Below are 26,996 nucleotides of genomic sequence, written 5' to 3' on the forward strand. Positions count from 1 at the left end.
TTAATTACCGAGTCACTGGTCTGGCTGGCTCAAGCCTATTCCCATTTCCCCACAACCAATGGCATTCATGTGAAACTTGGCCCAGAGACAGGAGACTCAGCTTTATTGTGGAAAAGCCCAGCTGGTAGAAGTCAAACAGCAATAGAATGTTTATTTTAGCCCATCTATTTACAACGTATCAGGGTTGGGGTTTTCTATATATATCTGTCCTGCCCTCCTGCAGCCTCAGATGTATTTATCCCTTTCAATACATTTCCTTTATGGGCCATGGGCATGCCATTAGCCATAGAATAGAACTCTTCTGGGTGAAATCCCATCAAGTAATCCCTAGGCCCTATTTTTTAATCCCTCAGGCTCCCTTCCTAATCTGCAGCTCCTACAGAGCACTCTGGGGGCCTGCCTGCTCAGTGGAAGAGGCTCCAGCTGGGGGTGTAAAGGGCACCTCCAGCATTGACTCAGGAGGAGGGCCACTCTCTTCTCGAAGATGCCCCTGATAGAGCCGGCGAAGGCGGAGCAGCTCTCTCTCTGGTGGCTGTTCCCAGCTGTACCATGGGTACCAGGGGTCACCTGAAACCAGGGTGGGGGCTGGTGGAGTAGCACTCACAGCTCCATGAGAGGTATTAAGGTCAAGGTCCCGAGGTTCAACCAGGGGAATGTAGTAACTGAGGAGACCTAAATGATTAAAAAAGAGAGACAATACAAAGTGATGGAGGGAAGCAAAGAGAGGTAGTTCAGATTAAGAAAATCAGGAAAATGATCTATAGAGAGAGCAAGGGGACCATCAGAGCCACTGGGTACAAAAAGGCAACTGGCCAAGGGGCAAGCATGGGCTTACATACTGCATACTGCCTGGGCTCTTTCTTGCCTGCCAAGCTGTGTAGCCCTGTATCCAGGCTATGAAGTTGCATTTGCCCTAGGTACCTTTTGCTAATTTGTGCAAAGATGTCATGGAACCCAGGGACAGAAATTTTATACAAAGATCCTCCTATGATCTAGCTATGGCATTGGGACCAATAGTTACAAAATAAGAGGGTTGAGAAAGAAAAGACAAAGAAAAAGGTACAGGGCAGTGACAAGGTAAAAGAGACTCAGGAGTGAGAACAAGGGACAGTGGAATGATGAAAGAAGAGATTCTTGGGAAGAAAATTTTGGATGCTATGTCCCAGACAGGTGATAGCATTTATAGCCACCCTCCAGCCCTAAGTCACTTTTATGCCTAACAAAACTGCCCTGTGTCCCTTCTTGTGCTCACCATGATCCCTGGCTTTCTGAATGGCCTGGGTCAACTTTTTATGCTGCTTCATACAGACCCCTGTAAGGAGTAAAAAACATAATTTGGCGCTCAAATGCATAGTAACTACAGCATACAACTGCTTCTATCTGGTGAGAGGGCTGGATTTGGAAGACCTGGCCTGTACCCAATGGCCCATTCACCTAACCCCTCCATGGACTCGTTTCCCCATCTGCTCAATGGGAAGAATCCTTCCTCCCTCTAGGAGTGGGGATGAAGACTTAGAAGGGCCTAGCCACTATAAAGAAGCCATTTAGTAATAAAAGCTCAAGACAGGGAGTTGAAGACAATTCAAAAAGCAAGTGTGGTTAAAGTGTGGTCAGTAAGGATTTCAGACCCGGGAAAGTGATCTGAAAAAGTAGCAAAATAGTCCCTTCAGCCTTCCTGACAGACTTAACTTCCAAGGACCATGCTGCCACCCCAAAAAAGGCAGACTCAGACTATTCTTTGCCAACTTATCTTGCTTTAGAGCAGGGAATAGCAAATTTTTCTGTGTAGGGCCACATATTTTAGATTCTGAGGGTCTTGTCTCAGCTACTCAACTCAGCTGTTGTAGCCTGGAAGCAGCTACAGAATATGAAAACAAATGGATGTGGCACTGAGCAAAATCTGGCCTGTTAACAATAGTTAAGGAATAGATGTAATCTTGAATTGTGAATATTACAATAGCCAATTTGTGAAACCTAATTTAATTGTCACTGGTTTTAAAGAACTTATGTGATAATCAGTTTGTGAGAAAACCTCTTGTAAAAAGTAAGGAGGCCTTACAGAAAGAAAATACTCACCAGCATTATCTTTTAAGAGCTGTATTTAAATAGTTTGTTTATACTGATTGGTACTTGCCTGTATCTTTCGTCCACATGTAATTGTTTTAGTATGTGAGTAGCCCCATTAAGGTAGGATTTCCGTAATCACACTTTTTATGCTGTAAGTAAGAGCCACCAAACAAATACCTATTGTCTGTGTTAATAAATGAAAAATGCTCCAAGGAAAAGCTGTTCCGGTGGTGACAGGGATGATGGGCTAACCTGTGTATGGAGCATGGAAGATGATACCCGTGTGAGCGCAGACAAACTGTTCCAACAGCTTCACGTTCTGTAGGAGAAAGTGGTGGAGAAACACAAGAGGGGAAAGGAAGGGCAGTGAGACCTTTCAAGACTAGACAACCCCTATACTGCCTACACGATGACCTTAAGCCCTCTATGTCTTTCCAGATGTTCTCCTCCTCCATGTCCCGGTTTTAGCCCCATCACTTTACTAAACAGATTCTTGAAAACTCTAGCACTTTTCCCTTTCCTGGCCTTTCAGCCATTTCACATGCACATCTGGTATTCTGTCACTGAGATTCACGTAGAATTCTCTTCTACAGGGTTAAGTTCTAAAATCAGCCGTTTTGTAAAAAATTAGGGTCAGTTGGCAATCCCTTAAATCATCCAGAAAATGTAGTGTATGTTGTAATGTTTCTGTATAAACGATTAACATATTGAATAGCACAGTATATGTAACAGATACATTTACTAAGATCACTTCTACAGTTTTAATTATGTAAATGACCATCAGCCAGGAGGTGACACCCAAGGAAAAAGCATGTACAGTTGCAGAGTAGAATGGCAGGCAGAATCATCTGCATTATTCAATTTGTAATCTTTCTGTCTCCCTTGGTTATAAACTATATGCAATTGGTTATAATATTTTTATAACCAGTTGTAGACAGTTGAACTTGAAAAGTTATCTATGGGACTGTTCTACATTAGTCAGAAGGGGCCTGACAGTAGTCAGACATCTCCATCTGCTGACTGATATAAGAATGCCCTGCAACTTCCCCAATGACCAGCCATTCAGCTTCTCCTCTAACAGCTTCACTGCAAGCTCAGAAGAGCACTTTCCCATTACCAGTTTTGTAAGGTTTTTGAAGTCTTTAAGGAGCAAGTCCTGTTCTCCTTACAGTGGAAGAGAAAATAGCTGGACTCTGTATCTTGCTTCATGTATCTGCCTTCTAATCCCAAGTCTCAGCATGCCACCAATCATCAACATGACAATGAAAGAAGAAGAAAACTAGCCTAATCTACTTGCTAATAATTGTGATGGATATAAATGAACCTTTGGGTGTTGCTCTCCCATTAGAAATAGGCATTTTTCTTACCTGCCAATTGAGACTATAAATGTCATAGGTAGGGAAAAAGGCTTTTTAGTATAATCCATAGTAGATGGGAAAAGGCTGGTGGGAAAAATGTTTTTATATTGCCAGAAAATCAGTACAAAATGGACTTTAGGGTGCCAGGATATGAAGAAGAGTGAGGCACCTATGGTAATCTTATTAGTATTGCAAAGAGCCTCCAAATCCTTACCTTGGAGAAAAGATTCTCCTTACCCTAAAGTCAATGTGCAGCTTGTGATCCCGGCAGATGGGGCAGGGATTCCCAGCAACTTTATTTCCACGCTGTAGAGAAAAGAAACTAGCAATTAAAGATGTTCAAAGTCCTATCAGAAAAAGTGCTACTGCCGACTGTCCCTATGGTCTCCACCCTCACTCCACCTCCCATTCACGTGCCACTCTGACTCACAATACACGTCTTTCTAGTCCGCTGTGGGGGTATTCCACCTTTGTGGTTGCGACGGTAGTCAGCCCAGACGGAGCGAGAACCATAGCGATTCTGGTATTCTGAAATGAAAGCTCACTCAACTTATTCCTGGGTGAGGGTGAAGCAGGTGTCTCTGTCCATTTATTTCAGACCCCACCTGACCTTCCCCTCCCCATTCAGAGGTACCTTCTGAGTCTAGGTACTTCCAGGGTTCATTCTCATAAGGGGATGTGGGAAGCTGGGACAAAGAATCTTCCTCAGAGGGGGCTTCCATGCAAAGAGACTGGAGGGGAACCTATAAAGAGAGCAAAAAATGAGAGAATAAATTCAAGGAAGGGGCCCAATTGTTTTGCTGTCCACACTTTGGGGGAGAAGAGGAATGAACACCCATTGTGTTAATGGAATATATCAAGAATATGTATGGAAAATAGCATTTCTATTGAGATTAAACTAACATAATCAACAATCATTCAATCTCTAAGTGAATCCTGAAAAGGAAGCTAAGGTAAGGGGAAAATGAGGACAGGTGACTGGAAGGCAATATTATATAAAAGACAATGTAAACACCTGGCACATGTAAGAAGATATTCATGAATTTTTGGATGAACTGAATGTAGTGAAGGAAAAAGGAGAAAAAAAGAAAAGGGAGGATGTCTAGCTTCTTGAAAGTAAGATGTGGTGGACAGGGGATGCACAGTACAGGTGAGTCTCCAATCCAATCCCGAATCACTGAGTTACCCGGCCTTATAAAAGGTTGAAAGTCAACATTCCACAAGGCAGAACAAACTTGAGTCCTAACGCTAGCTTTAAAGCTACTAGACCTGTTATTAACTCTGTGGTGACCCCTGTCACAACTCCTCAGGCCCACTTCAGGGAGCGGCAGTGGGCAAGTCTTTCTATCTCACCCTGCCCCACCAAAAATCTGCCTTCCAAGAACCTCCGGGGTGGTGAGTACGCGAGGCTCGAAACCTCAATCCAAAGGGCTGAGTTAAGCTTTAATTTTAAAAATGAACGGATTTAGTAAGATAAAGAGAGCTGAAAAACTGGTCCCCAGGTCCTAGCTTTATGGGAAAGATCAAGGCTGATAGAAGTCAGCATCCCTCATCAACCCAGGGATACTTCAGAGCATCTCAAATTTAGAAGCCATCTGCATAGCTGAACTGGTTGTGCATGACCAAAGGGGTCGATTTCTTCACTTAATAATTTAGCATAGTTGGTAACTTGGGAAGAAGACAACAGCTAACTTCGACTCGAGATTAGAAAATGCGCGCAGTACTGGGAGGGGTGAGAGGAACGGGGAGGATGGTGGAAGCAAAGAGTTACCCAGACATCAAAGTCATAAGCCCCTGGATTCCGACCAGCGGAGTGACGACCAAGAGAAGATATAGCTAAATTAGGGCTGTGCAAACTGTGCTCCTAGGAGTTACCTGAACTCCGGAGGTACCTCTGAAGGGCGAAAACCGGGGAAGGCGCCTCAGCAGCGTACTGAGCACCGAGGCCGCCATCTTGACGTAATTCCCCAAACAGGAAGGTCTAGAAAGGCGACTGCGCATGCCCTACAAAACTGACGACAGTAGGACCAAGGACGAGCCCGTAGGGCGGGAGGCGCCGCGCACTTGCGTCAGGACGGAAGCGTGGGAGGGTGGAGGGGCGTAGGGGAGAAGCCAATTTCGCCTGCGTCACAATAGAATTCGGCCTCAAAAACACATTTTTACCGAACTATTCATTATGAGTCTTAACTTTTATACTCAGAGTTTGCGTTTTAAGCAATTTTGAAGGAGATTTTTGACCGCGATTCTCTCAGTGCGCATGCGCCGGTTCAGTTCTACCAACCCAGGGTAAGAGACGGTCTTGAGGACGGAAGTAGTAGAAACAGAGGAAAGGGAGGTGCTAGTCTCTCCGGTCACGCGCACGTACGGGAGGCCCGGCAGGAGGCGGAAGAAGGTGCTGGAAGGAAAAGGGTTGAGCGAAGTCGAAGGAAGGGTAGCCAACCAGCTACTGAGTTGTCTTTCGGGCTGACCAATGAATTTACGCCTCGCTCCCAAGGTCTCGCGACAAGGGCGTTCACTGACCACGGTTGGGCGCGTTGGGCGGCGTCCGGATATAAAAGACTCCGCCCGAGCGGGCAGCCGCCATTCTGGGGTTCGTTTAGAGGTAAGTACTTTGCTGTCGTTGTTTAGATGGTCAGATTTTTTTTTTGAGAGCTTCAGAGTGGGCTAGGGGTAAGGTGTTGGTTCAGCTCAAAGTGAAGCGGCTGTGTTCGGGACGGGACACGGAATTGGTTGGGGACAACAAAGGTGGTACTTTCGGGTATTTGAAAGCAACCCGCACTGATTACAGCTTTCTACCTTGTGTTCCTTTTATCCCAGGTTTGAATTATCTCGGAGAAAGGCCGGCCTCAAGGAAAAAAGAAACAAGCCGCAGCAACATCTAAGCCCTTGAAAGGATCCTGAGGGGGGGAAGGGAAAACAGCAGCCACCAGCCCAACCACTGTGTCTTCTGCCCCCTCCCTTCCCACCTATCTTGCCCACCCCACCAGCCCACGCTGCTTGGGACTTGAAATCTGTGGCCGAAGGACCATCACCACATAACTTCAAAAATAACCACCCTCCCTTACCAAACCCACCCAAATTCATTCATCCAGCATTTACCTTTTTGAACCACTCAGAACTTACTTTCTACGACCCCCCCGCCCTAAATGGAGTTGGGTGGGGGGGGAATGAAAACTGAGTTGGCTTTTTTTTTTTTTTAAGAGACTTTTTGATCCAATGAGGCCCCCCAAATAATTGAGTTTTGGGTCCTGGTTGGTTGGTTTGTTTTTTTTCTCCAAAATTTTAACCCCCCTCCCCCCTGAGCCCGAGGTGCTGACGTCGCAAAAAAATTGGATAGTAAGTGTCGAATTTTCAAAAACCAGCCTTGCAACAAGAAATCAACGTATCCCGTTGTGAAACCAAAATAATGAGAGGAAGAAATGAGACCATAGGACAAAATAGAGAACTGGAGAAGGACCAAGCCGGTCACTTAATCTCCACTGAAAGGGGCCTTTGGGTCTAAAAGCAATCCTGTTCTCTCCCCTGCCACCTACCTCTTCCCTGCCCTGCTGCAGGCGAGAAGATGGAGGGCCAGCAAGTGGGAATTTTGATGGTTAACCCTTGGTAATCCAGCCAATTTCCAGACTGCCAAAGCTATAAGTATAAGGGGGAATGGTTACGTTCCTCTCATCAGCAGTCTTAAAAAGGGTTAATGAGCTCACATACAAAAGATGGTGGATCTTGTGGCCTAGAAGTCCCACTACTTTGTGTGTGAGACAACCAGAGCGCCTTTCAATTCGCCAGATTAATAAGCAATCTGTACATAAAGATTGCAGGGTAAGGAGATGGGCAGAGAGAAATAGCTGGCTATGACAAATGTTAAATCCTCTCAATGTAATTTGCTTGGGGTGTATATGTGTGGTTAAATAGGTGGCAATCTAGGAATAAAGATTGCAAGACACTTAATCCAGGACAGGATATAATCTTAGTGTCAGTACAAAACAAGATAATAGTTGGGGAGGTAAATGTTTTGTAATTGTTGCGGATTGCATAGGTTATTTAAAAGCCAAGAGTGATTAACATTTTAACTTGATACTTTATGGTGGGACTACAGTTAATAGAGGGTGGAAAGGTTGGGAAATGTGGAATTCAGGAGTATAACTTTAAAAGCCATTTAGTGCAATTGAATGCTAGCGTTCTTAAAAGATTTGTGTCGTTAAAAGGATTTTTTTCTTCCCTGCTTCAATATGGCGACTTCTCATTGTCCTTTTGTCTTACAAGCGGCGTTGCAGATTGTGTCTTGACCATTTTCTCCTGTCCTCCCGCCTCAACCCTATTTGTTGAGAGGGGTCCAAGTCCTCCCCCTTCGTCTTTATAGGGAGTATAGAGGTGGTCTATGGTAGCAGGTTGAACCTCAGTTGCAAATTCAGTTCTTCCCCGCAGGAAATTGTTCTATTTAATATTTTAATTGCTTTTATTTTAACAATGCTCTTAAAATAGGTCAAAAATCTATTCAGGGTAGGGGGTGGTTTCTTTTTTTTTTTTACTTAAAAAGGGTGCTTTTTAATGTAACTAGCTCCCGGCAGAGCCGAGTACCTTTTCTAAGTTTTCCTCTTCTCCATTACAAAATGGCGCCCCTGCTTTGTTGTTTTGCTTCACGTTTTGCCAACCAGAGCTTAGGGCCGCCCTAGAAACTTGGTGAAGGGGAGGAGCAGCGTGGAAAGGTGATGTAATCAGCGTTTTTCCTCCTCCACACTCTAAACTCCACCCTTAAGCAGATAGGTTCTGGACTCTGCACGCTGCTGCTAGACAGGAAAAGACATTTTCCTTGTTTTCTTTGGAATAATAATCTTTTACAGCTACGGAAAAAACAGCTTACAGGAATTAGATGTTGAAGCAGTCCATCTCCTTGACGGCTCTAGTTTTTGTATTTTAACAACCAGAGCCTGTTGCTTTTATTTTCACCTTGCACTCATCACAACTGCTTGGAAGTTTTCCGATTCAGTTGTGGGGTGGAAAACCAGTCAAACCAACTATAAGACAGACGTGTGTGTGTGAATGTGTGTATGTGTATATGTGTGTTGGATGATACCGGGGCAAGACACAAAGGCTTGTGAAAGACTTAATTTGAATAGACCATTGGGGCCTAATGACACAAATGTGCCATCTCTGCTCAGGAACCAGTTCTTGGGCGTCGCATTTGGTTGCTTTGAATGAGACTCTGGGGGAGGGTGAGTACTTAGAGGACTTTCTTATAAATCGCCCTTATTCCCGCCTCTGGGTTTGGGGGTAAACTCTTTGTATTCAGTTCTGTGTCACGTTCTCCAGTTGCTTAGCTCCTGTACATTGGTACTAGGATGAGAAGTGAATCTTTAGGAAAGGAGGCAACAGTTGTAAACTCAAGGCAGGGGGAATCAAGCTACGGTTTCTGGTAAGCAAAACCTTTCTGGTATTAACATTTCACAACCTTCATTTCTTTTTTCCAAAGAGCCACCTCTTTTTGAATTTCTTTTTCTTCCCCTTCTAAAAGGAATTCCTTAAAAACATTAATGGGAATATGTCTTACTCATTTTTCAACTCTTGCGGTGCTATAGCAGTCCATGCATGTTTGAGAGCCAGGCCCCTGAGGGTGGTATTGGGCACCCTTTCCCTTAAACTTTCTTCCTCCAACTTTTTCGAAGTCAAATCTTTGTCAGACTCTCCATATAACTTTCATTTTTTTCAAGTCCTTCCCTGAAGCTTGGAAATTGTAGGCAGAATAGAAAAGCCATTTTGTACAACTGTCCTGTGGTGACTTGGTGAGACTTAAGGGCTAATTTACTGCTGGGTATGGACTCTCAAATTAACTAGTTTCTGTATTGAATGGGTGGGACTCTTCCACATGTCTATTGACCACAAGTGTTTTATCTTTTAAGCAGTTTGCCATATGCCTCTGCAGCACACCTTGGGAGCTGAACTTTCTACCACTGGGGTGCCTGAGCAGGGGATTAAGAAGATCTTCCTTAACTTGGGAGATGGGAGACAAGGTCTTCTAGGGAAACCAGATCCATCCAGACAACCTTGGAGAACCTGATCGTTGTAGTTTGAGGCTAGAGTTTTATTCTGAGACCCCTGGGGAGTGGGATATACATTGTTACTCAAAGGCAAATGAGTTTTTGGGGAAACCATGTACTGATTTACAAAATGGTTTTGAAGAATAGGGGCTTACGACTTAGTAAAGAGGTTTAATTTTGTGAATCACCGGAGAGACATAATTCAGGCCACTATTGAAATGCTAGTAAATGCCTCACACCAAGGAAAGGAAGGGGAATGTAAGGGGTCAGATATAAAGCATTTTCACTTCCAGAAGTGCTAAGGCCTCTAAGTTAAGGTAAACTCAGACTCCCTCCTCTGTTAGAAGGGTGTTGTGATTGTTTTTAAAAGAATGTTAAAGTTCTGACTTGCATGGAATTTTTGCCCAGAACCAATTCAGTTATTTTTCATTGGTGATGGGTGTGGAGTAACTAGCTAAGCCAGGTATTTTTCACCCTATTTAAATGAATAACCTTCAAGTAAAGAACATTTTGGAGGCAGAAGTCTCACTTCTGGACTTGTAATTTTATCTCTGGTAAGAACAGTAGGAATTCCCCAGTGCTTTGTGTCAGTAGTACACATCTCTGCCTGCAACAACCTCAATAAGGAAAGCACAGCTTAGGACAAGGTGGAGACAAGGCCAGGGGGGTTGCCTTTCTCCATTCTGTGTGTTCTACCTTCAAGGAAATTAAAACATCATGCCCTGTATTATTTTTGGTTCCAGAAAGCTCCCTCAAACTTTCGTGCCAGGTTCCAGGTAGGACTAGGTAGTGTTAAGACACTTGGTCCCTCCTGCTCCTTCCCTGGTCAGCTCATTTGCTTTTTCTGCTGGAGACCTGTGCCAGGAATTTAGGCTCTTCGTTACTTTCTGCTTGAGTGCCTTGGAACTTTTTTCAAAATGTACTGACTTCAGAGTAAGGAAATTAGATTGTAAGACACTTGGGGTCCTTAATTTTAAATGAACGAAAAGGAATTTGCCTATAGGAAAGCCATCTTGAGAAAATGACACATTTTATCACATGATGGATGCTCATGAGACCAAATGTAGTTTTGTTATATTTCCAAAATACAAATAATAGGAGTAATAGTGGAAAATGAATATTTAACATTAATTCTGCTTTGTCTTCTAGCATCCCTTGACTGTTCCTCTTGTTATGAATGGGAATGAAAAAGTCCCTGGGTCCCATTGCCAGCAGAAGCCACTGGACAGAATTTAGCTTTGTATTCATTGGCCTCTTTCTAAAGATTGTTATTCTCTTGTCTCCCACCTTCTTAATGCAGAGGAGCATTTGAACTCATGTAACAGTGTTTTTAGTTTCTGAACCGGCAGTAGGCCTGTTGGCTTAGACGGTAGTTGGATATGCAAAATCTCTGAGGTGGTGTTTATTCAATTCTGGATTTGAAACAATGGAGTCGGCTATATTCAGTGGGGACTGGTTTGAAGTGAAGTTTAATTGAAGGCTTTCGATTAAATTGTGTATTTTGGTTGCTGATGTTATATGATGTTACATTGGATTCGTTTATTGCTTTCCCAGTCTCGCAGATGGGGAATCTTTTTTTATATCCCTTTATTGTATCTACATATTTCTTTATATTGTCTTAACTACATGCCTTTGTCCCATGTTTGTCTCTGTGTATAAAAATCACGACTCTTCAGTGGATTTGGCCCTTGGACCTCTAATTTTACCTGGTATTCTATTTAGTGTTTTTTCCTCAGACCTCAGGTTCTACCTGTCCTTGTGGAGGTTCCAGGGCAGCAGTGACAGCACAGTTAACTCAAATGTGCTCACCTGTCAGCATTTTTTACGTCATCTTCTCTCTGTATTCAGCCCACAGGTTATGATCTCAAGAAGCCTCCTCATGCTCCGGCCTCTTCCCACCTTAGTTGTTAGGACTTAGTATTTAGGAATTTACTGACCTTGTTATTGGGAGGACTAAACTGTTGGGATGGTTAATGGTTGTTTTTCTTTTTGGTTTGAGAACAAGTAGAACTAATTTACATCATAAGAAACCTGTTCTCTTTTCTGCACAGAATATAGTCATCTTTGTAAAAAGTCTTTTGATTTTTCCACCCTTTGGTGGGACAGTGTCTGTTAACTCGGTACCAAAAGCAAGATACAAGATATATTTTTTCTCCTTGCCTCCTTCCTCTCCAGTCTTATTTCCCAAACCGACATTACTGAGGTGGCTTTCTTTTTTGGTTCTCAGAAGCTGGTAGGGGCATTGTGTATAAAAACCCCTATCAGAACCATACTGTAAATTACCTCTCTGAAACTTAGGTCCTGGCCTAGAAATTGCTTTATACTTGTCTGTCCCATAACAGCAGTTTAGCTTTTCAGTTAACTCCTTTTTTCTCTGGTCTAAAGTAGCTACTTAAAATGTACTGGCATGTTTCCAGCTTCTAGCTCTATTCCATTCTTTTTGGCTCCATGGTTTGTAGTTTCAGGACTTTCTTAGGGATCTTAGATGGTATGATTTCCTGGGGGAATAAAGGGTCAGATTTGCATCTTTGCTCTTGAAACCACAGACCAGTCTGCCCTTAATTTTGAAACAATAAAAACTTGTGCAGTGTTTGGTTGGTTAATGAGTGACATTCTTTCAAGGCTTAGGAAGACCTGTTAGATTTCCTTTGTATCCATTTGTTTCCATTTCTGGGAGCTTGTTATAACTCCCTTGTTGACAAACCATTTCTTCTCTAGTGCCTGTTATTTAAACTGATTGTCTGCTGGCACAGAGCATATAGCCTGCCACTTGTGATTATGACTCTTAATGGGCTAAGCTAAAAAGGAATTGGCTAAGCTTAGAAAACATTTAGCCAAAGTGCCCAAGACTGGCCCAGTTCTTACCAAGTTGGCATTTTTTGTTCAAGTCAGATCAGCAACTAAGGAGAGATAGGACCTAACAATAAGAAAAAATGCATTGGAGAGTTGAGTGTTTTGTTAGGGGAATGTGAATCTTCGCTCTAATATGGTATCATCTAGGGAAGCCCAGCTGTCTTAGGAAGGATGGAACTAGGAGAGGAGGGTGTGCTGCCCATCCTGCAGTCATTGTCTGCCCAGTCACTCATGTGGTAACACTGTGCTTAGCTTGGCAGGGCAGTTTTCTCAGTGATGGCAATGGGGTGTTGATATTTCTAATCTAGAAATGGTGAGTGTAGTACAGTGTTTTGTCAAATGTGGAAATGGAATTTATTAGAGGGTATACTGGGGCTGTCCTTGCCACCCATTTATTCTGTGGGTTTGTTTTGTCCTCTCAGAAACCTCAATCATGGGTTCGGGTCCCATAGACCCCAAAGAGCTGCTCAAGGGCCTGGATAGCTTCCTTAACCGAGATGGGGAAGTCAAGAGTGTAGATGGGATTTCCAAGATCTTCAGGTGAGTCTATACCCATCTTTGGATTCATTGTGTATAGGGAGTACTGTATGTTATAATATGACTATAATTAAGGCAGAGAAGATCAATCTTCCTGGAGAGGAAAGGGAGAGTCAGTGGAATAAGATTGAAACAGTAATTCTAGAATAAGTGATGGATGATCCCTTGGTTCCTGGCCATAATGAAATCTGGATAGTCACATATTCAGTCCCAAGGGAGACAAACTTTGGAAGGAAGGAATCAGGGGAACCAGGTGACAGAATTCTTGGTTCTGTTTGGGTTCATGTTCCACATACCCATATTTATTTTCCTTCAGGGATACTCAAGTTTTCCCAGGGGAAAGTAAATGACTGAGCCAATCCTGAACAGACCTGGAAGGAATGGTTGGAGGGCTGGGGATCTTCACCTGGGACAGGAATCAAATATGCCCTGTGTTAGAGAGGCAGTGCTCCCCTCCCCAATCTGAGACTTCAGTGTCTCCTCAGCTCTATTCTGTCTTCCTTTGGGTTTCTATGTCCCTCTGGGTCCATTCCATCCTCCTAGAGGCCAGTGTGACCCTCCCATTCTGCAGCAAAGTCCCAAGTCATCAAGGATTTCCAGGCAGCCCCCCAGATGAGAGACTCTTCTGCTCAAAGAAGAGGCTCCCTCTGGCTGCTCCGTTTCTAACCTTAACTCACCTCCTGCAGCCTGATGAAGGAAGCACGGAAGTTGGTGAGTCGATGCACTTACTTGAACATTCTCCTGCAGACCCGGTCACCAGAAATATTGGTCAAGTAAGTGGGGAGCTTGTGGCTTGGATGGGTAGATGCAGTTAGAAGTGGGGGGAGATAAGGCATGGGGTTTCCTGGAATTGGTGGGGCTGGGAGTGTGTATGTGGTGCTTCAAAACCTGAGAAGGGCAATACAGATTCTCTTTACTGCTAACAGGTTTATTGATGTTGGTGGCTACAAGCTTCTTAACAATTGGCTGACGTATTCAAAGACAACCAACAACCTTCCCCTCTTGCAGCAGATTCTACTGACCCTGCAGCACCTACCACTTACTGTGGACCATCTCAAGCAGGTACCTTCAGTCTTTATGACCCCAGTGCTTCCTTTTTGGTGTAACCTAACTGATGAAAAACTCATACCAACTCTGATGTGGTGGCAGTCTTGGGCTTGTGAGGTAGAATGGGAGAAAAAAAGGAATTTGGAATCAAAGGACTTGGTTCAAACTGACCTCTGATAGGTGTGTGGCTTGGGGCACTTAATATATTTGAGCCTCAGTTTCTTCATCTATAAAACGGGAATATTTGTACCTGCCTAACTTGATTGTTCTAAGTAAGAATATAGCTACAAAGGTCTTGTAAAAGGTAAAGTAGTGGCTGTTAAGGGACTGTTAAGAGATTATGAGTAAGTTTGTGCAATTGTTAGCTCCAAGTGGGCTTTTCCTCCTGGTGTTTACCTTTCTGCTGCTCCCCATCTCTCATAGAACAACACAGCTAAACTGGTGAAGCAGCTGAGCAAGTCAAGTGAAGATGAAGGTAGGGGCCAGTCCTTCCTCTCTGTTCTGGGCCCCCCTCCTTTACTGCCACATAATTACCTTTGCTTCTCTCCCCATCCTTGGATTGTCCCTTCACTCCTTCCTTCTTAATTCTACCTTACCTTGCTTTTCTCTTTTAGAAATATAGTTCCTCTAACCTATCCCCTCTTTTTTCTTTTCTCAGTTCTGAATGGGACTTATTTCTGTACTGTTTGTTGTAAGATAAGATACCATACTTCAACCAGAAGCTGATTCTTAAGATCTCTTGGCATAAAAGGCATACACTTAAAATTATTTGGAGGAAATAGTGGCATCCTAGAGAGTTTCGCCATCATTTACTTCTGTCTTTCTAAATTAATATTACATATGCTAGGATCCTGTCTATTTTCCTAACAATAGATACACTGTTTCTACCAATACACCTTCCTTTAGGGTATTGGCAGAGTCCTGACTCCTGGAGTATATCATAGTTTTGATAGCAACAGATTCTTTTCTGAGACAAGGGTTTTGGAGCTCCTGGCAAGGGCTGTATACAGTTCTGGCTTAAAGATGAAACCTGGCTCCGGACTGTCACAGCCTTTTCCTTAGAGAAGAAAAGGGTCTATGTCCAAGGCATAAACGAGGAGCACAAGATACTCGTATCCCACAAGTGAGCAGCATTCTGGCAGAACTGATCCCCTTGATCAGAAGAGGGCTTGCTCTTTGTCTAAAGAGAATGCCGTGATAGGTCCTTGTGGAAAGAGGCTTTGGCCATTTGGTGTGGAGGGAGCAGGCAGGCCTAGGTAATCCTATTTGCAGTTGTTTAGCTAGAGGAGAAAATACTGGGAACACTTTCCAAGATAAAGATTTAACTCAGTGTTGGTTAAGTGAAATACATTCTCTAGCTTTTCGATTCTTTTAATTGTATTAATTCTCAGTCTTTAGGTACTTTTGGATTTTGGTCCCTTCACTATTTTTGAGACATCTTGAAGTATCTTCAATAATTTGTAGCTTAACATATAACGTGGAAGATCCCATTAATTTGTCATCCGTCTCTTCTTTCTTTACTGTCGGGTAATTGTTCCCTGTTCTCTAGCTGGCATAATTATACTGCCTCCTTTGAATATATATTTCATTATTCTATATTTCTTTAGGTACTGAACTTTGCACATCCTTATTGAGTAGTTAAGTCTCACTGGGCCATAGTATCAGTTGCTCCAAAAGAGTTTTAGGTTATTCCTGCATTGGGGATGAAGCACTGAGGTTCATGTTGCCTTAAGTACAGAAATTGCCAGTTGTGTGAGTGTTTAGAAGAGTTAGGTTTTAATTTTTTATGACAATCTCATTATTAAAGGAGTCTATAAGTAGAAATTTTGACAAGAAGAGAGGTGCCAGAGTAAGAGATGTTACTTGCCAAGTACGAAAGGCAAGAGCTACAAAGGTGTTTCATATATTTAGAAATAAATTCTGTTTCTGTAGATAAACTCTGCTTCCCCAACCCTTAATTGTTCTGTTTTTAAGCTCTTTTTTCATCATTGTGATACTTAATTAATTTTTTTAAAGCCATTATCACTAGCAGCATTCTAGGGGAAAAGGTTGCCTAGAAAGTCTTCTTTACAATGAATGTAAATCGGCCACCTTGAAGCTTAATTGCATTAAGTTTGCCTTTAGGACAATGCAGAATAATACTATTTCTTTTAAAATCTGGTAGCTCTTCAGCTGCTTGAATCCCGTCTGCCTTTCTCCTGATTTTAGTTTCTGTTCTTATAACGCATGGTTAGTGGAAGAGTATAGGCACTAGTTCATTCTGCTGCTTTGTAGTTTTGTGACTTTAATTGTTATGCTTCTGTGTGTGTGGAGGGAGATCAAAAACCTTCTAGTTGTAACAACCACATGAGATACATATAAAGCAACTAAAGTAGTTCTTGCAATATATTCTGTAATAAATGTTCCTTCTTTTCACCCCCTCCTGTTGTGATGGCATCTGGGTTGAAAGTTATCTGAATAGAAGACAAACCTGTGATTCATTAAACCATTTTGAAGACTTTGGTTTTTAAGCCTAACTCATGTTCTTTTAAAACTCTGGGTTATTTTTTCTGTTACACAGATTTTTGTGGTATATTTTCAAACATCTCTCTTTTCTGTTACTGGAAGGAATAATATTTTTAATTACTTAGGCATTTCCCATTTCTCTTACCTGCAGAACTCCGGAAATTGGCCTCAGTCCTTGTCAGTGACTGGATGGCTGTCATCCGCTCCCAGAGTAGTACTCAGCCTGCTGGTAAGCTCCTTAGTCCTTCATCCCTTATATTTACTTCTTTCCCACTGGGATAGGGCCTTCAGTGTCCTCTGCCTGCTTCACCTCTGACTGACAGTGTTTTTCTTTATCTAAATAAAATCCTTTTCTGTTTTGTTTTTCCACAACAGAGAAAGATAAGAAAAAACGTAAAGAAGAGGGAAAGAGTCGAACCACCCCTCCTGAGCGACCCTTGACTGAGGTGAAGGCTGAAACCCGGGCAGAGGAAGCCCCAGAAAAGAAGAAGGAGAAGCCCAAGTCTCTTCGAACCACAGCACCCAGTCATGCCAAGTTCCGTTCCACTGGTAAGGCTGTTGGCTGGCCCCAGGGGTCTGTGGGCAGATGCCGGCCCAGGGCCTTGCGTGGAGTAGTGGATTTATGACATGGTTAACCCATGGAAGAGGCGAGACTAGTGGGTGAAGCTTTGCGGGGCTCTGTAAGGCTGGATGAAAATTTAACTGTGGGAACAGGGAGGAAGAGTTAAGAGTCGGGAGTGAGTTCAACTCTAAAACCATGTGTCTGCTGCCAGGGCTAGAGCTGGAGACCCCATCCTTGGTACCTGTGAAGAAGAATGCCAGTGCCGTGGTAGTTTCTGACAAGTACAACCTTAAACCCATCCCCCTCAAGCGTCAGAGGTACGGACTGTGTTCTGGGCTTGTAGGCTGGGTCTGCGGACAAGAGGGAAAGATGGGGTGAGTCAAACTGTCATTGACAGCTCCTTTTCTAACAGCCCTGCAGCTACTCCAGGAGATGCCACCCCCCCTGCAGAGAAAAAATACAAGCCACTCAACACAACACCCAATGCCACCAAAGAGATCAAAGTGAAGATCATCCCACCACAGCGTGAGTCTGAATTTGGGGAATGTGCTTTGAGTTGGGAGCATACTCTTCATGGGAATGAGTGGCCTGGAGGGTGGGTAATCCTTGGTGTCCTGAAACTCTGCACCTCTGGAACGCCCCTTTCATCTTCACAGGCTGCGTAGCAGTGATTGTAGAGATGAGTTGGTGTGGGGGAGAGGGGGGTGCCATTTAGTGATGATAGAGGTGCTCCCAGCTGGCAGGATAGCATGTCACAGGCTGGCTTCCTCAGTTTCCTTAAGCCCTGATTCAGATCCAAAGCCACATGTTGCCTGCCTTTAAAAGAGAGAGTGATGAAAAGAATTTCTTAGGTGGATCCTCTTGTATACGCTCCCTGTTCACCTTGAGCTCACTGTGTCCTAGGTTGAGGCTGGATTTCCATTGGCCCATTTTCTGCCCAGACTATAAGAATAGGATTATGAAGCGGATCTGATGATTTCACTTTATGCTTTTTCCTTCTGTAGCTATGGAGGGCCTGGGCTTTCTGGATGCGCTCAATTCAGCCCCTGTTCCAGGCATCAAAATTAAAAAGAAGAAGAAAGTGCTGTCACCTACAGCTGGCAAGGTATGGGTCCTGGGTGGTAGGTGTTTCAGTGACAGGGTGTGAAAGGTGATGTCAGAGGAAGGGGCCCAGCAGCCAGGAGCAGGTGAGTCAGCAAGAGGAGTTTTGTCTCGGATATGGACTTGTGGCAGTGGGACAGTGTTAGAGGCAGAGTCTTTGGTAAGATCCTGCCTGAGATCCTGGACTCATTGCCTTGGCCTTGGCTTTTTTGTCAGCTCATTAACTTCTTCTTCTTTCGCAATAGCCAAGCCCCTTTGAAGGGAAAACGAACACAGAACCAAGCACAGCCAAACCTTCTTCCCCAGAACCAGCACCTCCCTCTGAGGCTGTGGACACAGACCGTCCAGGGACCCCAGTTCCCCCTGTTGAAGTTCCAGAGCTCATGGATGCAGGTAAGTCTAAACACTGGTTCTGGTGTTGGGGTTTTCTGAAAAGATGGGCCTGTGTCTGAAACTTCTCTGCTTATAGCCTCTTTGGAGCCAGGAGCTCTGGATGCAAAGCCAGTGGAGAGTCCCGGAGATCCTAGCCAATTGACCCGGAAAGGCAAGAAGAGGAAAACTGTGACGTGGCCTGAGGAGGGCAAACTGAGAGAATATTTCTATTTTGAACTGGATGAAACTGAACGAGGTTAGAAGTTACATTTCCTATATAGCAGGTTGGTAAAAAGAGCTTAAAAAGGACTTGGTTGTGCTTAGTTTCTCTCTTGGTCTTTTTCTCCTCAATAGTAAATGTGAATAAGATCAAGGACTTTGGTGAGGCAGCTAAGAGAGAGATATTGTCAGACCGACATGCATTTGAGACGGCCCGGCGTCTGAGCCATGACAACATGGAGGAGAAGGTGCCCTGGGTCTGCCCCCGTCCCCTGGTTCTGCCCTCACCTCTTGTCACACCTGGAAGCAACAGCCAGGAGCGATATATCCAGGCAGAGCGGGAGAAAGGGATTCTTCAGGAGCTCTTCCTGAACAAGGAAAGGTGAGCAGTTCATCCCCAGGGTGTTGAGCCCTTGGACTCCTGAGAACATGCCATAGGTGGTTAAGAAAGGGATGGAGGTTAAGAGAAATTTGAAGTCCTGAATATAATGTATATATAAGTAAGTTGACTTACATATAAATAAGTTGACTCTTCTTTTTTCTGTTGCCTGTGGCATTCCTGATAGTCCTCATGAGCCTGATCCTGAACCCTATGAACCTATCCCTCCAAAACTCATCCCCCTAGATGAGGTGAGTGAGCTTCCTGGTGACAGAGGCTGTGGTTGACCATAATGAATCTTTGGTGTGAGGATGTCTCTGTCCTTTCAGTTAGCCCTCACTGTCCTCCCATTCTTCTTCCAGGAGTGTTCCATGGATGAGACTCCGTATGTTGAGAGCCTGGATCCTGGGGGGGGCGGTGGCTCACCTGATGGGTCAGGCGGCTCCAAGTTGCCTCCTGTTCTAGCCAACCTCATGGGAAGCATGGGTGCTGGGAAGAGCCCCCAGGGTCCTGGAGGAGGAGGCATCAACGTCCAGGAGATCCTCACCTCCATCATGGTATGGGCCATCCGTCCTCTTTGGCACCTCCTCTGGAACCTCCCTTTCTCTTTACCCCAGTCCTCCTCACCTTCCCACGTACCTCCTCTTGGGCTCTCCCTTTCCCTGCCAGTTTGCTGACCTCACTCTCTTGACCTTGCCTCATAGGGTAGCCCAAACAGTCATCCCTCAGAGGAACTGCTAAAGCAGCCAGACTATTCAGACAAGATCAAGCAGATGCTGGGTAATTACCAGGGCCAGCACCGGGCCCTTGGGGAGGAAGCCTGCAGTGGAGGCATGGAAAGCAGGGGTGTCACCAAGAGGTGGCAAGACATGGGAGGGGGAGAGGACAGAGAGCCCTGCTTTGCCAACTTGTTCTGAGAGGGTCAGTGAGGCACAGCCGGTGGGAAGTCTTGCCACCCTTCTAGAATCCTTTTGCTGATGTTTCTATCCTTTTTTCATTAACAGTGCCTCATGGACTCTTAGGCCCTGGGCCAATAGCCAATGGTTTCCCACCAGGAGGCCCTGGGGGCCCCAAGGGCATGCAGCACTTTCCCCCTGGACCTGGGGGACCTATGCCAGGTAGGTATTGAGTGAGATGTTGGAATGGTCTACCTGCTTGATTTTGGCCTGGTAATAGTATGTTGACCAAAAGGTGGGAGGTAGTTTAAGTTGGGTGAGGCGGGTCCCTGAGTATAACAGGTAGCTGATACTGTCTCTCTCCCTTTTTTTCCCTGACAGGCCCCCATGGAGGAGGCCCTGGGGGCCCTGGTGGGCCAGTGGGTCCACGCCTTCTGGGTCCTCCACCGCCTCCCCGGGGAGGCGATCCCTTCTGGGATGGCCCGGGTGACCCCATGCGGGGGGGCCCAATGCGGGGAGGTCCAGGACCTGGTCCTGGACCATACCACAGAGGCCGTGGTGGCCGAGGAGGAAATGAACCTCCTCCTCCTCCTCCATTCCGAGGGGCCAGAGGAGGTCGCTCTGGAGGAGGACCCCCAAATGGACGAGGGGGCCCTGGTGGAGGCATGGTTGGAGGTGGGGGACATCGTCCCCATGAAGGCCCTGGTGGGAGCATGAGCAGTGGCAGTGGACACCGCCCCCACGAAGGCCCTGGCAATGGCATGGGTGGTGGCCATCGCCCCCACGAAGGCCCTGGCGGGAGCATGGGTGGAAGTGGGGGACACCGTCCCCATGAAGGCCCTGGCAGTGGCATGGGCAGTGGCAGTGGACACCGCCCCCACGAAGGCCCTGGTGGGAGCATGGGTGGAAGTGGTGGACACCGTCCTCACGAAGGTCCTGGACATGGGGGGCCCCATGGCCACCGGCCTCATGATGTCCCTGGTCACCGAGGCCATGACCATCGAGGGCTACCCCCTCATGAGCACCGTGGCCATGATGGCCCTGGCCATGGAGGAGGGGGCCACCGAGGGCACGATGGAGGCCACAGCCATGGAGGAGGTGAGGATGCTCCCTGTCCCCCAGATGGCTTTTGGTGTCCCATACAAATTTCTGGGAAGTGTCACCACCCTGAGTATGCCAGGCCAAACATGAGGTTGCCCCATTCCCAGCATGTATGGCAGTTCCTACCCTTTGCCCTAACCCTAAACCCCAAGACCCCATGTCTCTCTAAAAGGCAGTTCTCAGGATGCCATGGACTGTGGTGGGTGAGGGTGGCATTGACCACTTAGCCATTTCCTATTTAACCATTCCACCATTGTTCCCACAGACATGTCAAACCGCCCCGTTTGCCGGCATTTCATGATGAAGGGCAACTGCCGCTATGAGAACAACTGTGCCTTCTACCACCCGGGTGTCAATGGGCCCCCCCTGCCCTAGGGCCCACCTGCCTCCCTGCCCACACGTACCCCTGTGGACTGCAGCCTTGCTCCTTCCACCTGTTAATGGCTTCTGTGAGGCCCACTTTCCCCAGCTGATGAGGAGCCGGCCCCCTCCCAGTTCCCACCTGCTTGGGTTCCTGGGTGTTTTCTGATCACTGGTGCACGTTGATGTACATATTTCCTCCAGTCTGGGGAGGAGAGAGACTGGACATACTCTGTATCCTGGACTGCTGAAGAGGAGACCCAGTTGGCTTCACTTTTTGAGGAGATTTACCCTGTAACCCCAAACCCCTTTCCAGTATTACCCCTTCTGCCTGAGAACCTAAATCTGGTTATCCTGGAGAACACCTCTGCTTTCCTTTGGGGGTCCTCCACACGCACACAGAACTGACATGGGATCACCTGCACTTATGAAATAATTCTAGCCAAGCTCCTTAATACCCAGGAGGTGGGGAGATGGTAAAAGGGATATTGTATATCCCACTGCACTGAGAGGGCTCAATCAGGCTGGATTTGAGTTCTGGAACACATCATCCCCACTTCTTCCCCAGCACAGTCTTTACATTCTGAATATTCTCTCAAGACTGCAACCTTCCGTGAAGACCCATGTCTGCATCATGGGTCTGCTAGGTTCGATGATGGCAAATTAATGTTTGCGTCCAGTGAAAGTTGTATCTGGAATAGCTGAGGTCGGTGGTGTTGATCCACCCTTGCCTACAGCTCATTCTGGAAACTTCATAAAAGACTTAAGTGAGACCAGCTTTCCATCAACTTCAGCCCGGCACGCCAGGCCTAACAGTCACACTACATGCACTGCCTTTGGGAGTTAGCGCGCTCCTTACCCCCACCTGGAACCTTGTGCGTGTGAGGCCTCCACCTCCCTTGTCTTGTCGGCCACCTCAGGATCCCCACCAGGTGCTTTCTTGGGTGGAGTCAACAAGATGACTTGCCCTTTCCCAGCCCCTTCCTTCACTGTCTTGGCATCAGTTGTTTTCTATGAAAACAGTGGATTGGTTGGGTTTTGTGCAGGGTCTTGGGTTAGAACCACAATGGATTTGAAGATGAGTATTTTCTTTTTCTTTCGGTTTTGTATATTTTGTACATTAATAATAAACAGTGGAAAGAGAAGCTTATTGAACCCCTGTATTTGGACTCCTTTATTTAATAATAATAAAAACAGCCATTACCAACTGCTATTTTAAGTGCTGTAATGCAAACTTCCATGCAGTTGGGTTTTTAGTTCTTCGAGTGGAGCTGGCACTTGTTCTACCTTCAAGTCAGTGTTGGTGTTAAGTCAAACACTGGCGAAGGGACGCTTTGGATCTAAGACACCATAGGCACGGTAAATCCCATAGATGAACATACATTGATCAAGCAGTGGCGCCTTGGGGAAGGAGGGGCTCTTCAGGTTGCTAGAGCTGCGGTTGGACTTACCACCTCAGGTGTGTAGGGCAGTAATTTGAGGGTAGGTAGAAAAGGGGAGGGAAGAGCTGCTAACGAAAAATCCAGGAGCAGTTTTTGGGCAAGAAAGGGAAAAAAAGTGGCTCCTTTTAAGAGCTGTTCAGTGGAGAAAGTGAGCAGCAAGAAAAGGGGAACTATATAGACTGCCCTCCCCAAGTGTAGCCTTGCAGGGGAAAACCAAGCCTGCAGCTACAGGTGTCAATTCTTAGGGAGAAGTATTAAATTGGGGGCCTGGCTGATGGAGTAAGATTCTGCAGGAGACAGGTTTTGGAGAACACAACACGGAGAGGGTAGGAATAATACGAAGTTCTGCTATTCTCAGAGGAGAGGGAAGATGGGGTTATTAGGGAGTAGGTTGTTGAACAGTGATTTTCAACCTTTCAGCACTCGTCGGGGTCACCTGAAGGGCTTGCTAAAAGACTTGCGGGGTGAGGCCCAGCACATTTTCTGATTCAGCACGCCCGGGATTGATCCTGAGATTCGCAGCTCTAAGTTCGCAAGCGCCTGCTGATCGGGAAACCCTGAGAAGTCTCTGCCTTAGAACACGTTTCTTGGCTGTTGTTCCCGACATTGGCCACATGAGGGCAACAACTTCCTACATTTCACAGGCCTCATTTAGGATTACAACGGGGCTAATCTACCTTCCCTTTGCTTTGTCTTCAGAGGCAGGAGTTCAGTCAGTTGGCCTATTGTTGCTCTGTGCACTTGGGAGAGACCCTGAGAAGAGCAGGTAATCTAAGGACCAAGCTAAGAGGAGAAATGCCAGTCAAGTACACAGATCAAAAGAAAAAAAATGGACAGGTCAAGATTTACCAGGTCATTCTTCAACTTCTGTGTTTCTTTTCTTCTGATTCTATCTACCACCTGCTTCATCACCAGCCACAGGCCACAAGAACCTTTAAACAGTTAAAAAATTTTTTCTATTTTAATATAAAGATGAGTTCAGTCATTTTCCAAATTCTCTATGAAAATCCTGTTACCTAAGATATTTTTTTTGGCAGGAAGGCTGAGCATCCTCCATTTCACCACACCTGCTGACCCATTTCTGTTTCTTCAAGCCCTGCAGGTATCCCACCCTACCTCCTCCTGTTTCAGTTGGTCTGTTCTTATGTTCTGCTTCCATTTTCTCCCCCCAAATGCCCTTTCAACTTCATTCTCTGTTAACGCTTCCCCAGATACACCAGTTAGATCTCCAATTCTGAATCATTATTCTATTTCTCATTCTGGATCCCATGGAGTAAACCTAATGTTGAAAAATTAAAAAGTCCTACTATCTTCACCCAGTACAAATAGTTAGCACCAACTTAACTTTTCCTGCAGCTTGGCAAACGTCCTAGTTCTTGATTTTCTGGCAACAAAACTCCTTAGAGTGAGCTCCATCCAATGTGAACACACCTCCCCTTCCCTGCACTGGAAAATATCAGATTATCTTCTTTCCTTAGGGGGAAAAGGTATCTCCTTTCCAAGGCAATATCTATATCTAATTCTTCTCCTGGTCTCTTCCCTGTCTCCCTCTACCTACTATTTTCTATTCAGCAGCCAGAGCAATTTTGTAAAAATGAAAACCAGATGAATTCACCCTCCTGTGTAAACAGCACCAGTGGCCTCCCATTGCACCTAGAACCACATCTCAACTTCCTGTCAAGGCTACATTGTAAGGCCCTGTGTGTCTGGCCCTTGCTGTAAGCTCAAACCATGTTAACCGTATCAAGCTCATCCCAGTTCCTGGGCCTCTGCACACTCTGGGCCCTTCCCCACAACTCTTTTCCACTCCCCTGGTTGGTTCCTTTGACCCTCCAGGTTTTGGCTTTAATGTTACTTCCTCCAAGTAGCCTTGCTGTTCACTCAGTCTGAACATGACCTTCCCTGCTTCCTGTCCTAGCACATTTCCCTTGATGTGCTCCAAAGGCACCACCAAACTCCTCCCTGAGCTGCTGAGACTCAGGAGCTGCTACTGGTCTGGACTCTGACCCACTGTTCAAGAATAGCTAGTTCAAGTTGCTTGGTTCTTGCACTCATCACTGGCCACACAAGGGCAGCTTTTACATTCCCAAGCCTCCTCTTAATTTTGTGTGCCCATAGGCTGTCCTTTTCCACTGAAGTACTGTCTTCCCTAACCCAGCTCTCTGTGTTCCTAAAACTCAGTCCTGAGGATTAAAGATGGCAGTGTGAGAGGTGAGACAGAGGCCTCCTCCCAAAACCACATATAATACGAAAATATAATTAATACAACTAATCCTGAAAGAGCAACAGGAAAGAAGACTGCGCCAGATTACATACACCTGGAGAAAAGAACAGGCCTCACAGAACAGGGTAACGTACCAAAGCCGTGATCTGGTGGGCCCCAAGCCCTTCCCCCAAGGCAGCTCACCGATGGAAGAGAAACAGAGTGGGGAGCAGGTGGAAACTTGGGACTGCTGAACACCTAGCCCTGGAGATATGCTTTGTGAGCAGAAAGCTATATTGTATGGTGCTCTGGACTTTGGGGAGCTCCGGCAGGCAGAGTGCTTGAAAGACTAGGATTCCGGCCGTTTGTGGAGGAGGGGATCCACACCCGGCCGCTCTGTGTTAAAGGAATGGCAGGCAGTCTGTGAGGCTTCCTAGCAGCTACAGGGCTGCTGAAGGGGCGGGGTTTGCATGGAGCTTGCTGTGCGGGGGAGGGGAGAGCTGGACAAGGTTCTCTGGGTGCTCTCTGCCCAGCTTGTTGGGAACTTAGAGGAGCTTTGGGTGCTCCATCCCCCTGGGTGGCTGCTCAGCTCCAAAACCCCCCACTGAGACATGCAGCCTGCTACACCTTGTTCTGAGCCTGCCGGCACTGGTTCACAATCCGACAGTCACTGTGCTGGCGTCAGCCAGGGGGAGGCCCTGCCTACAACAGCTAGAGACTCCGAGCACAGAGGCTTACCTGTGTGCTCGGCCCACTGGCTCTGACACTGGAGACAGGCACCGCAGATGGGAATCAGGAAACAGATCTTTCTTCCCCCGAGGCACCAGCTCCACTCCCCTACAACACCCAATTTCACTCTAGGGGCTGAGCAGCTCCAGAGACTGGAGTTTCTGGACACTAGTGTGCACCACACAGAAATATGAAATAACCATGTCAAAAGAACATGGTTCAGACCGAAATCTCACAAACCCCAGAAAAAGGGCCAAATTAAAGTGAGCTCACCACTTTTCCTGAGACTTCAAGACAAAAATTATAAACATGCATATGGAGGCACAGAAAAATATTCAAGAACTCAGAAACGAATTTAAGTCGGAGATTCAATCATTAAGAAATTCCATATCTGAAATGAAATGTACAATGGAGGGATTTAAAAGCAGATTAGATGTAGTAGAAGAGATGGTAAATGGAATAGAAATTAGAGAAGAGGAATACAAAGAAGCTGAGACACAGAGAGAAAAAAGGATCTCTAAGAATGAAAGAATATTGAGAGAACTGTGTGACCAATCCAAAAGGAACAATATTCACATTATAGGGGAAACAGAAGAAGAAGAGAGAGAAAAAGTGTTAGAAAGTGTCATTGAGGAAGTAATCACTGAAAACTTCCCCAATCTGGGGAAGGAGATAGTCTCTCAGGCCACGGAGGTACACAGATCTCCCAACACAAGTGACCCAAGGAAGATAACACCAAGACATATAATAATTAAAATGACAAAGATCAAGGATAAAGACAGACTTTTAAAAGCAGTTAGAGAGAGAAAAAATATCACATACAAAGGAAAACCCATCAGGCTATCATCAGACTTCTCAGCAGAAACCTTACAGGCCAGAAAGGACTGGCATGATATATTTAATGCAATTAAACAGAAGGGCCTTGAACCAAGAATACTCTATCCGGCAAGGTTATCATTTAAATTTGAAGGAGGGTTTAAATAATTTTTAGATAAGCAAGAGCTGAGAGAATTTACCTGCCACAAAACTTCTCTACAGGGTATTTTGAAGGCACTGCTATAGATGGAAGTGTTCCTAAGGCTAAATAGCTGCCACCAGAGGAAATAAAACCACAGTAAAGAAAGTAAAACAATTGGTTACTAAGGAAATGCAAAATTAAATCAACTACCCCATAGTCAGTCAAGGGATAGACAAAGATTACAGAATATGACAACTAATATATAAAGAATGGAG

General features: G+C 45.5%; 3 protein-coding genes across 7 annotated transcripts in view; 1 reads left to right on the plus strand and 2 right to left on the minus strand.

The window, feature by feature from the left end:
- Positions 1-115, minus strand: part of ATAT1 (alpha tubulin acetyltransferase 1) — a 28,274-nt gene extending 28,159 nt beyond the window's left edge. Inside the window, exon 1 of the mRNA XM_036875396.2 lies at positions 9-115. The gene's annotated coding sequence lies outside the window, so the exon portion shown is untranslated. The remainder of the gene's footprint in view (positions 1-8) is intronic.
- Positions 87-5,482, minus strand: MRPS18B (mitochondrial ribosomal protein S18B). 2 transcript variants are annotated; one of them, XM_036875401.2, is made up of 7 exons: positions 5,301-5,481; positions 4,060-4,168; positions 3,856-3,953; positions 3,663-3,731; positions 2,320-2,386; positions 1,253-1,312; positions 87-672 (listed from the first exon to the last, which is right to left on the minus strand). In XM_036875401.2, the coding sequence occupies exons 1-7, from the start codon at positions 5,424-5,426 to the stop codon at positions 377-379; spliced, it is 825 nt and encodes a 274-aa protein (XP_036731296.2). In that variant the 5' UTR covers positions 5,427-5,481; the 3' UTR covers positions 87-376. The 2 variants fall into 2 exon arrangements, with proteins under 2 accessions (XP_036731296.2, XP_036731297.2); XM_036875402.2 differs by lacking the exon at positions 1,253-1,312 and having other exon boundaries at positions 5,301-5,482.
- PPP1R10 (protein phosphatase 1 regulatory subunit 10) lies at positions 4,805-22,544 on the plus strand. Of its 4 annotated transcripts, XM_036875383.2 has the most exons (21): positions 4,805-4,820; positions 5,920-6,027; positions 6,243-6,761; positions 12,733-12,850; positions 13,534-13,620; positions 13,774-13,909; positions 14,318-14,369; positions 16,551-16,628; positions 16,775-16,948; positions 17,173-17,278; positions 17,359-17,486; positions 17,966-18,066; positions 18,308-18,455; positions 18,532-18,690; positions 18,789-19,035; positions 19,220-19,283; positions 19,395-19,589; positions 19,737-19,812; positions 20,037-20,150; positions 20,310-21,026; positions 21,295-22,544. In XM_036875383.2, the coding sequence occupies exons 4-21, from the start codon at positions 12,744-12,746 to the stop codon at positions 21,402-21,404; spliced, it is 2,799 nt and encodes a 932-aa protein (XP_036731278.1). In that variant the 5' UTR covers positions 4,805-4,820; positions 5,920-6,027; positions 6,243-6,761; positions 12,733-12,743; the 3' UTR covers positions 21,405-22,544. The 4 variants fall into 4 exon arrangements, with proteins under 4 accessions (XP_036731278.1, XP_036731281.1, XP_036731283.1 ...); XM_036875386.2 differs by lacking the exons at positions 4,805-4,820; positions 5,920-6,027 and having other exon boundaries at positions 6,049-6,761; positions 20,310-20,627; positions 20,676-21,026; XM_036875388.2 differs by lacking the exons at positions 4,805-4,820; positions 5,920-6,027 and having other exon boundaries at positions 6,049-6,761; positions 13,856-13,909.
- Positions 22,545-26,996: the final 4,452 nt, after the last annotated feature.

Source organism: Manis pentadactyla, chromosome 16 (assembly GCF_030020395.1).
Source record: "Manis pentadactyla isolate mManPen7 chromosome 16, mManPen7.hap1, whole genome shotgun sequence".
Taxonomy (NCBI): Eukaryota; Metazoa; Chordata; class Mammalia; order Pholidota; family Manidae; genus Manis; species Manis pentadactyla.

What these genes read in the sequence shown, in the direction of transcription:
- MRPS18B (XM_036875401.2), bottom strand. Translation starts at nt 5,426, where the DNA reads ATGCGCAGTCGCCTTTCTAGACCTTCCTGTTTGGGGAATTACGTCAAG. An exon ending in GGACTAGAAAGACGTGTATT is followed by an intron (nt 3,732 to 3,855) that starts GTGAGTCAGAGT and finishes TTTTCTCTACAG; the next exon opens with CGTGGAAATAAAGTTGCTGG. An exon ending in AGCTGCACATTGACTTTAGG is followed by an intron (nt 2,387 to 3,662) that starts GTAAGGAGAATC and finishes TTTCTCCTACAG; the next exon opens with AACGTGAAGCTGTTGGAACA.
- PPP1R10 (XM_036875383.2), top strand. Translation starts at nt 12,744, where the DNA reads ATGGGTTCGGGTCCCATAGACCCCAAAGAGCTGCTCAAGGGCCTGGAT. An exon ending in TGCCAAGTTCCGTTCCACTG is followed by an intron (nt 16,949 to 17,172) that starts GTAAGGCTGTTG and finishes GTCTGCTGCCAG; the next exon opens with GGCTAGAGCTGGAGACCCCA. An exon ending in ACTGGATGAAACTGAACGAG is followed by an intron (nt 18,691 to 18,788) that starts GTTAGAAGTTAC and finishes TCTCCTCAATAG; the next exon opens with TAAATGTGAATAAGATCAAG.